Below are 11,125 nucleotides of genomic sequence, written 5' to 3'. Positions count from 1 at the left end.
AAGGAGATATATTCAAGAGTAAGATTCGAGGTGATGTATGAATTAAACACTTATGACACCTAAAATGACAATTTTATTGAATACTCGTGATTAAATATTTCTAAAATAAAGTAATAAAAAAGTTCACAGATCGTCAAATTTCAACTTATCAATCATTAAGTATCTATGTACTTGTTAATCTTAATTGTACCTGGCTTCTTAATTGTTTATTAAAAGTACCAATAATTATGCATCATTCCATTGTAGAGGAATGTCAGAATAAAAATAAGGAGATTATACTGCAAGTAGCTGAATTAATATAAACGACTAGCGTTTTAGCATAATAAGAAAGTAAATCACTCCATTGAATCACAAGTTTTTATCTGTTAACAATCATTTAAGACCAGTTATCTCATTTTTGAGAAGTTTATAAGGACAAATGTTTTATTAGAGATTTCCTAAAAATGAAGAATGAATTTTTATTAAAACCAAGCATTTTATTTTTTTGAGTAAGCTACTACCTAATTTAACAATTTTCAAAATATTCAAAAGTTAAAAATCTCTAATTTTATTCTCCAATAAAACATTTTCACATCAATCCACATATTATAAATTATTATCAAGACAATTAAGTTGTATATTTCAGTTGATCTATTTAGCGCATCCTATATCTGTTAACTTCATGTACTTCACCGAGTTCTCCCTTAAAATCTAATTCTATAACAAAATCTAGATCTCTGTTGTTGCGGGGATTTGGTTTCATTGTAAATACACCGTGTATTTCTTCGTTCTTCTTCACAGTCATGTAATCTTCAAAATAAAACACTGTCTGTTTCCAATGTGTATAAGGTGCATCAGGGGCAGTGGTAAATCCTATACGTTTATGACATTTGGTAAACTCAACAGTAAAATAGGTAACTAGAGCTTGGACATAATCATTTCTTCTTACAGTGAGCATAAAAGGTGAAGAGAATTCCAGATCTTCTTTTTTCACAGTATATAAATCAACTTCTTTAATTAGAGCAGGACCTGTAACTACTTGTTTGGGATCGACTACATCTACAAGAGGTTCACTAATAGCTACTTTACGTATAGAACTCATGTCAAAGCCATATACATCATCCCACCAATTAATCTTTTCATCTTTATATTGTCTGTCTTCAATAGCAGTAACAAACAATGAACATCTGTCAGGAAACAACAGTCCATCGGATTTTAGCCACTTGTCACGTGCAAAAAGGACTGTATCTAACATGCTTTCGTAAAATAAGCAATATCCCATCCACTCGGAAATAATAATATCTACTTTTTCAATACCGTCTGGTAAAGTTATTTCCTCCACTTTACCTTTAACAACTGTAATGATGTGATCCAATTTGTTTGTCTCAATGATTTGTTTTGCGTAATCTACTATATTGGAACATTCAACAGCAAGCACTTTTTTTGCACCTGCTTTTGCTGCAAACATACTAAGAATACCTGTACCGCAACCAATGTCCATCACTACTTTTCCCGCGAATAAATGTTTATTATGATACATTGAATTTCTGTATGTGAGGGTTCTAACTTCATCCTTCAGCATTTCTTCGTGTATACCAAAATGTGCGTATGAATCGAAATAATAGTCTCTAGAGGTCATTTCGTCCACAGGTATATCTTCCATTTTTTCACCTTTACTGACGTGATTGTTAATTACCGGAGTTGATGCCACTTCCATAGTCTCCATTTGATTTGATTCGTTGTAGTTCTGGAACGGAAAAGGAGATTTTTCACCCGGCATTTTATACAACACGTGCAATAAAAAAACTGATTATAAAAAGGATAATTTGGAAAATAATAGATGGTTTGGTACTTTAACGTTTCTTTAGTACTACTTAAAACAAAAAAATCAGCTTTACCTTTGGATTAGACGCGTATATATGTGTTTTAATGGAACTCTTCTTGGCGTCCAACTGTAAACGAATGTTTGGCTTTTAAGAAGAAGGGTGACATTTGATATATGAAATTTTTAGACCATTTTAAAATCAGTTCCACCAACATAACTTAGCTATTTCTAGTGAGCATTTTATAATTATTTAAAGTATGATATCATGACTATAATTTTTTTAAATTCGTTATTTTCATTATATAATTGTAATCTGACAGATAAACACACTAAGATGTCATGAAAAAAGTTTCAAATGTTTTTAACTGTCAGATAGTACTTGAGTTGAATTTGAGTATCGGTCCTAAATGTATTATTAATTCAATAACGAAAAACATACTTAAAAAGTACATTAATGCAAAATGTACACGCTATCGTTAACTAAATCTTATATTCGATTAACGTCATTATGACAAACTACTATTAATATTAAATCTAACCTTTAAGGTGATTGCTTGCAATACAAACCACAACAAGTCAAAATTGGTTTTTTATACATTCACTTTCTTTATGCGAGTGTGGAAGCAGTTGTTGCCGATGCAACTGAGATTATGATTATTATAATTACAAATCATAGGAAATTTCTTTAACTTCTTATTTCTTAGACCTTTCTATATGTTTTTTTTTATAAACCACCTCGATTTTAGTACACTAACGACTGAAAATTGGTTTTTAAAATAATTAAAAACATTTTGATAAAGACCGAATATCAATATTTTTACCTATTTCAATATAGTTATTTATAATTTGAGTGGTATAAGATTGAGAAATTTCACGACAAAATGAAATCAATTTTAACACAAATTTCATACATTTTTTTTATAATAAAATAGGCGTATTTGGAATGACATTAACCTTCAAAATGCATTTTAATATTTTTAATAGTCAAACATGTTATGCTGTGTTAAAAATATTTTAAAGACATTTTCATATAAACAATCACTTTTAACACTGTTGACTGACAATTTAAGTGTCACTTTTAATGGCAGTTGTACAAAGATTAATTTTTATTAAGAAGAGACGATTTTTAAAAAAAATATTTATGTTCACACACACAAACTCGTTTGTGCACTAAAGACCAATATATTTAAATTTACATCGACCTTTTTCTTTCCCGTATTTCTTGTTACCTTTAATTTATATTTTGTTTTAAAAATTTCATTAAATTAGCTAAATGTTATAATCCCAATAAGCTTCATGTTTGGCTTTTCCAAGTCCATGCTGAAATGTCTGTAATCAATTTAAAGCTTGTTGTGGCTTTATATTTTATTCGGTGGCTGGGTACAACGCTTTTTATACGATAAAAAATAATCTATTTAAGTATAATTATAAGAACACAGATATTCATGTGATAATTGAAAGTTTTTTTTTCTATTATATTGTATTTTTTTGTATAATATTTTATTAATTTTTAAGTCCTGACCTGTACGCTTACCCCTCACCAATAAAGAGGGTTCGATTACAGCGCCCCTACTGGAAAACAATAAACACTGCAATGAATTGAAAATGGCGATTTTAGAAAGCTGGGTGCATTTCGTTTTCAGTCACTATTCAAGGTGTTTCAAAGTAACATATGATAGTGTAAATTTTAAGTGAACGTGAAATAAAAGTTGTGTCAGTTATTTAAAAATTAGTGAATTAAAAGTAAATAAAATGGAAAAAGAGATTGATTTAAAAACGGGCGATAAAGTATTTCAAGATGACGTCGCTCAACAGAATGAACAGAGAACTGCGTACGCATGCGATATGACAATGAAAACAATCGAAGGGGAGCTTCCGCCAAAAAAACGGAAAACGCGACGCGGGAAATCCAAACGGAGACATCCTTATTTAAAAAATCAAAGAAAATCGAATAAATTAGTAAAACCAGAAGCCCCACATAACAGCAATCAATTTTTACTCGAAGATCATGCTTTAATGGAAGGATTGGATAAAAATTTGATGTCCCCAAATGCTTTAAGAACAAGAGATTCAAGTTTCAGTGTTGATTCAGAAGGAGAATTTTATTCTTCGCCAGATGATGGCCAACAGTTTTTAATCAAAGACTTTGATGACCAATATGAAAGTGTTCAAGCTGAAAGACTTCAGAGTATGTCAAAATCAGAATTAATAGAGGAATATCTGGCACTCGAAGATAAGCTTGAAAAAGTGAGTATTATATTGCCTATCCATAATAACATCATAAATTTGTTTATTAAGTATAATAACCATTTTTTCAGCTATAAACAATTTTTATATTTGATTTTATTTATTTCTTTCATATTAGATAATATTATAATAGACTAACATTTTGATACAAAGTAAGATTTATTGGTATTGCGTTATTTAACTTCTTAAACATTCAATTAATTCAAAAAAGTTGATTAAATATTCTGTAGATATTGATTCAATCTTACTTTCAGTTTAGGTAAAATGAATATTAATAAAAGTATATTAATCCTTGGTTACAACAAAGATGATTAAATTTGCCACTAATTCTGTCTACTACTCAAAAGTGTTTAGTCACATAAAAAAAGGATTTTATAAAAATTTTAATAAGTAAAAAAATATCAAGTCAACATAAGAAATGATTTATAATTTAAAACAATACTATTATTCAATTCTAAATAGATTATTAGCAGCCAATGTCATAATATTTTTTTTTATATTTAAGGTATATAATTAATTGAATCTTAATTTTACAAATTTTGTTTAAAAATGAAGAGAAAAAATAAACCTCAGAAGCTATGTAAAGTATGCATAACTAAAGCAAAATGTTTTGTGGCGGATATTTCAAATTATTAATCTTATCATTTGTAAATTTATCTTCAAAGAATTGTTAGAAATAATAAGCATAAAAATGTTTTTAAAATATGTTAATTGAATTATGAAAAGGATAAATTTGGTCAAATACTTTTGAAGTATGGTATATATTACAATCTTTTCTTAAAGCTTTGGGATAACTAATAAATTTAATTTATAGTTAATAAAAGGTCAACAGAAAGAAGAAGATGATTCGGAGGATTCTCGATCTGATCTCAAGCAAGAAGTGGAACGTCTCACCTTGGAAAACGAGCGATTGAGGCGGGAGAATGATATACTACGAAGTAAAGTAAATGATGCATCTGACTCCGAGGACTCTGAAACTGATTCTAGCGATTCTTGCAGTAGTTCATCAAGTTCAAGTAACAGTTCTCAAAATTCAAGCAGATCTAGAAGTCCCATCACCAATGGTGATTATAGTAAAACAAATGGATTCTCTAAGAAAGAGTCAGTTATGTAGATTTCATAGAACATTATCTTGCTCAGATAAAAAAAACACCAAGTAGACAGGCTTTCTATATGTAATTCTATCAAGTACTTATACGTAAAATAACTAGTTAACATATTTAAACACTTGAAAAAAAAACATGAACACTCTGTTAACTGGTTATTGTTTTGTAAAAGAAAATACGGTTATTTTGATATTTGAAAATGGATAACAGTTGAAAACCTGTAGATATTTAGTATATAAGGTGGTCACAAAGTGACTGTGATAAAAATTTGTTGAATATTATTGGTAAGAAAATGTTGGTGGAATTTTGGAAAAATTTATATCACTTTTTTGCATAGAAACAATATATTATTTTTTTTTATTCTACATTAATGGTCATATTAGGATTGGTGAAAAGATTTTCTACTTATTAATCTTACTTGCAGAGTTCTTATATAATAATTACAGATATATAATAATGACTATATGTCCTACAACCTAGATAGATTGTATGTAGCGGGGGAAATGTTATGCTGTATCCTCCCCATCAAAGTTGCTCTGCTCACTGGATCATCTACAGGTCACCTTCTAGTTTAAATATTCTAATAAACTCTAAGATCATTTCAAGGAGGTTAGATCTTTGCTCCTATAAGTATTTCGTCATCAATAAATCTATGTATGCCACCCAGTTTTTTGTTGCTTCAAATAGAGATCTTTTGATAAAGATGCTATGTAATTATTATGTTGTTTAGGGTTTAGGGAGGATTTAATTTTATTTATTACCTTTCTTTCAGTTTTCAAGCCATTCTGAATATAAAAGAAGTCTTAGGTTTACGGATGCTATAATGGGACCATTGATCGTATCTAAAATAATTGTATTGTATATGAGTGTACCTGTAATGGTGCTATTTGTTTACAGAAAATCTACTGTTAATATTAGGTGTTTGAAAAATGGAGAACCCTAGAAGCCATATGTATTTCTGACATAAACAAAGCCTTAAAATCTGTATGCAAAAATAGCCCTATTTTAGAAATATTATTTAGCAGAAAATAAAATTTGGAATATAAATTAAAAATAAAACAACACTGTTATAAATTTATAGTTAATATAAACACAGTTATATATATTATACAACGAAAAAACAATATGTATAAATTGGGACAAAAAAAATCAATAGAAACATAATATCATGCGTGTAATTGCATATGTAGTTGTATTTCAAAAAGGCCACTTTTTAGGAGACTCCTTTTGTTACTTTTTCATTATCATTCCTCGTGAATGAGGCTGGAGGTTTGATTTGTCATGAAATATCATGTTACATAATATTAATAGCTTTAATTTAACAGATTTGTGTTTTTTAAGCACATACAACTTTTTGTACCCCCGGAGGTCTACGGACCACAGGTTGGAAAACACTGGATTAGATTATCGTTGTCCGAAAACCTTCTTTGTAATTCAGCAATTAGTGCGTCCAACGTTTCGAAATACTCAGGACTTAAATGGCTCGTCGTTCTCTTCTATGTGCCACGCGACATGAACGCGTGCGAATAACGTGATGCCTCATATCAATGTTATTTAAATGGAATTAAAAAGAGTGCGGTCCAACGACTACATTGCTAGTTGCGGGTTGTATGTAGCTACCTTTTTAGGGAATTTATAGCCTTGTAAATTAGGGATAATAAAAATATGACGAAATATGTGGAAAACGTTTATTATTACAGGTCGGAAGCTGATATAAACTTATTACTAAATAAATATTTTTGTTTTGTCAAAATGTTTGTAACCACACTGAAGCCTTTATCAACGAGGTAAGTTGATGGAAAAGCGATAAGGTATTTTTCAGCAATGTTCCACAATGCAGGATACTGTTGTTTACTGTTGTGTTGTTTAATGTTGCGTTGCAACCAGAAATTCTGATAGCCTTGGTTGAACTTCTTAAGCTCCTCGTCTGTGCTGATGGTAATCAACTCTTCTTGTATTATCATATTGGTTTCTTCCATGGCTGTGATATTGTATGGATTTATTATCCATTGAGTAATTTGTAAATTTAAGAGATCCTCAAACCTCTTAGTAAAATCCTTGTGTAATGCGTCTAAGTGAGTGACATATGATAAAAACATCTTCTTGAAGCATTTCTGGTAATTTTGACAAATGCCGGAACTGTAAATATTCTTTTCTGCTTAAATTATTTACAATTGTTCAGATTTTTTTTTCAAATTCGGATCTTTTTCTTGTAAAAACTCTAACACAGATTCAAAAATGGCTGAAAATTGGTTCTCTTAGACTCTAAGGGAACCAATTTTTTTTGTAACCCCGAGGCTTGGCGTCTTAAATAATTTGAGTTTTATAGTTTATAGTTTTACAGGGCTTATAAATATCTGACTCCATCCTTTTGTGGTTGTTATTTTTTCAAACTTTATTTGGACACATTTTTTAGTGATATAGTTTTTCATCATTTCCACTTAATATGAAAATAAAATTATTAGAATTAATTACTTAATTGTAAAAGAAAATATGTTGAATATTTTCTCAAATATAACGAAAGACTGATTTAAATTAAAATTGTATATAAAGCGAGGTATTAGAATTACATGTAAAAGGCCTGGATAATATTTGTTAATTTTTCGAACCAAATGCTTTACAGTTAGTATATTGATTACCACTTACAGCAATTTACTGCAAGATACGTTTTCAATGAAAGCTGGACCAAATACCAACAGAGTTTCTGAATATCAGATAAAAACCTATACTAAAAAAATAAAAACGTAGCCAGTTGTATATCAATAGTTTAATCGCTTCTTTTTGACAAAAATAACTTATGGCAGGACTTTATTTCTTTTTTGGTACATATCAAAGTCACTTATATATCCGAATTGTTGACATCCTCCTTTACAAAAATATTGTGGTAATCATTTTTACTTCACTTATTGTTATTGGTCAACCCTGTTGATTAATAACTGCATATACCTCAAGTTATATATGTGTCATCTGCTTGTAAAAATGGTCATCTCCATAACAGAAATTTTTTACAGGAGAGCTGATTTTTGGTCACACCTAGGAAAATGTAGGTGCATCCAAATCTCTTTTTGCCTTCCACCTGGCACTTAGGCCCTGGCAACATCACCAGGCGCCAGCCCTATTCTGGACGGCAGACATTTTTTGTTCTATTTTCCTTCTCAATTCACTCTTAATGATGTTTTGATTCGCTATTACTAAGACTGTTCATTTATAGGTGGAACAAAGTCTTTGCCAGCTATATTATGAGCGCTGTCAAAGTGTACTAACTCTAATATAGAAACAAATAAACGATCAAGAAAAGCGAGTGAAAGTCGCAATACATTCTGGCAAGTGGAGTGGGAATCCAATGTTTATTATGATTTATCACTATATTTGATGGAAGTTTACACTGGTAGTTTGGAAGTGAGTTTGTTAAAGATATGTTTATCAAAGTATTTTCCAAAAGTTTTTATTACATTCATTGATTATACCAAATAGGGGAGACTGGGTCTTTTTAATTTTTGTCCATTCATGTAGCAAATTCGCAAATTAAATTTTTTAAAAAGTTGTGGATGTTGTGTATGGAGCACAGTTTAAGAAACGCTGGCTTAGAGGTTATGTTCAAAACAAATAACAACACCGCGTAATTACTTACCAATAATCGCAAGATGTAACTAAAAACACCACTTATCCACAATTATTTGCCGTTAGCAAAAAATCTCAGAAATATTTACTTAAATGACTCGAAAACAATTTTTTCGTATTACAGCCACAAAGCACAGCCGATTTACTGCAGACTAGAATACAGCTATGAAGAGTAAATAGACTTGCCAATTAAGATCATATGGATTGATAGATGGAGACACAGGTTTTAAATTTAAATCGTTTCAAGGTACACTATGACCAAGGTACAACAGTCTCCCCTATACATTGACGTGAATTAAATACATCTTATGTCACAAAAAACGAATGAATTACCTCAAATTCAGACCTAATTCAAGTATTTGTCCTGGTCCAGCCTTATTCAATTCATATATTCCCAAATTTCATAACTAAAAATTTGATTTATACAGTTATGTAGCAATGGGTTAGAGAAAAAAACCGAATGTTATTAGTTGGTAGAAAGTTTCATTTTTCTTTCAGTTATTAAGAATTATAACTTTGGTTACACTGGTTTGTATCCATTTTGTATTTAGTTTAAACATCAAAATTATTATCTTTTTGCATTTATATAATTTATAATTTTCTTAGAGACCTGAGCATCACATTGTAGCCCTCGATTTTTTTTATTCGTAAATTAAGTTATGAATGGACTCATTTTTTGTTATTGTACTTTCATCAACTTCTTTGTAGTTGTACATTTAAATATCCAGTTTGATGTTTCCCCCTTTTCTGCAAACAACAAGAAAACAAATATGAATAAAATCAGATTTATCAATTGGAAAATTGAAAATGTTTTTCTAATGTGCGTTTTCAGAAGTTGATGAAAATACATCTATCGAATCTTTTATATAAGTTCTAAAGATTATAGGCCTTTGCCAGATTTATTTATTTCCTTTGTGAATTAATTTAATTTTTTATAATAACGTTTTGTAGATATTTGAATAGAGTTATGTGAGTTGTTGATAAGTTCTAATAATAAATATTGATAGTTTTAATTATTGTTTAGTACCTTTCGATATTGACGAAGAAGAAGAGGAAGATTATATTTTACCTACAGTGCAAAAGTAAACATGAAACATTTGTTATTCTCTCTCTCTCTCTTATATTCTTAAAAAGTTATAAAATAAAAAACATAAAGAGACGGCAACAACAACAAAATGCGAGGAGTGCCCGGAGGAGGAAAAGAAACAGAAAAAGAAAGAAAAACAAAAAAATTAAAGAAGATTTGGACAAAGGGGGGTAATATAATGAATGATTAAAACTAGTAAAGAAAGATTAGGAAGAAGTATATAGCATAACAGAATGGGAGAGTGTGGAGGAGGTTATCACAAAAAGAAGAAGCAACGTGATAATAGGGGGGGGGTAACGAAGAAAATAATAAAAAGAGTAAAAGAAGAGATATGGACAGCCCTGAAAGAATGCCGGTAGGAAAGCCGAGACCTCTTAGAAAACATAATAAAAACAAAAAAAAATGAGAAAACTTGGTACAACTTCGTAGCGAAGATGAGTGGGGGAGAAGAACAGGAAGAAAAAATGCCTAGGGTTGATACAACTAGTCAAAAAAAACGAATATAGGGAGAACTAAGAATTATAATAGGGTAGGGATTAAACAACGTAAAAACTAGAAAAATGATAGAATTCATAGGGAGGAGGGGGGATATTAAGTGGAAATTAATAACGAGGGGGAAGAAATAGGATAGTCAGAAGGAAGGACAGAGAGGGAATCATTATTTATCAGGACCGGCTCCTACTCTAAAGGTAGAGGCAGTACTGAAAACAAGCGGGGGGACCTCTTGGTAAAACTAAAGGGACAAGGTGCCGCCGAAAAACTCTAGGGGGAACTTAGAGAAAAGCTAGGGAAGGGCATGTCTATGACGGTGAGAAGGAAGGAGGCGGTCTTCTTCTGACAGCTATATGTGAGTGAACGGGTCTGGATGGGAGAGCTCTAGAAGTAAGAAGCCTCCGAGAGAGTAGAGGAGGGGGACAGACGGCCACCGTAGCCGTCAGAGAAGATAAGGCAGCTGTTATGAGGGCCGTCACAAAAATAAAGGTAGACTGGCAATTCTGTGTGGTCAAGGAGGCGTTCACCCCCTTGAGATGCTACATGTGTCTGGAATTCGGTCACAGTGATGAAGTGTCCAAAATACAGAGAGGCGGTCTTTGGTAAATCGTGAGGAGCTCGATGCGACTGATCTCATCACGTTCAAGTAAACAATAAAAATGGCCCCTGGTATGAATCAACCCGGCCTCAGGGTGTTTCAAATTAACGTGGGAGGGGCGAGAGCGGCTCAAAACCTAACCCACGTTAAAGCCATGCAACTGAAAACGG

General features: G+C 31.1%; 2 protein-coding genes across 3 annotated transcripts; one reads left to right on the top strand and one right to left on the bottom strand.

Moving 5' to 3' along the window:
• Positions 1–50: 50 nt before the first annotated feature.
• LOC130893177 (protein arginine N-methyltransferase 1) lies at positions 51–2,152 on the bottom strand. The gene is made up of 2 exons (XM_057799057.1): positions 1,878–2,152; positions 51–1,726 (listed from the first exon to the last, which is right to left on the bottom strand). Exon 2 carries the CDS (start codon positions 1,703–1,705, stop codon positions 635–637), a length of 1,071 nt encoding a protein of 356 aa, XP_057655040.1. The 5' UTR covers positions 1,706–1,726; positions 1,878–2,152; the 3' UTR covers positions 51–634.
• A 1,217-nt stretch (positions 2,153–3,369) lies between these two features.
• On the top strand, positions 3,370–10,010 carry LOC130892483 (protein HEXIM1). 2 transcript variants are annotated; one of them, XR_009059051.1, is made up of 3 exons: positions 3,370–4,051; positions 4,866–9,205; positions 9,277–10,010. XR_009059051.1 is itself a non-coding variant. In XM_057797922.1 (2 exons), the coding sequence occupies exons 1-2, from the start codon at positions 3,557–3,559 to the stop codon at positions 5,163–5,165; spliced, it is 795 nt and encodes a 264-aa protein (XP_057653905.1). In that variant the 5' UTR covers positions 3,370–3,556; the 3' UTR covers positions 5,166–9,239. The 2 variants fall into 2 exon arrangements, 1 of the variants encoding a protein (XP_057653905.1); XM_057797922.1 differs by lacking the exon at positions 9,277–10,010 and having other exon boundaries at positions 4,866–9,239.
• Positions 10,011–11,125: the final 1,115 nt, after the last annotated feature.

Source organism: Diorhabda carinulata, chromosome 4 (assembly GCF_026250575.1).
Source record: "Diorhabda carinulata isolate Delta chromosome 4, icDioCari1.1, whole genome shotgun sequence".
Classification (NCBI taxonomy): domain Eukaryota; kingdom Metazoa; phylum Arthropoda; class Insecta; order Coleoptera; family Chrysomelidae; genus Diorhabda; species Diorhabda carinulata.
Note: the sequence above shows the minus strand (reverse complement) of the source record. Positions and strands in the feature narration are given on the sequence as shown.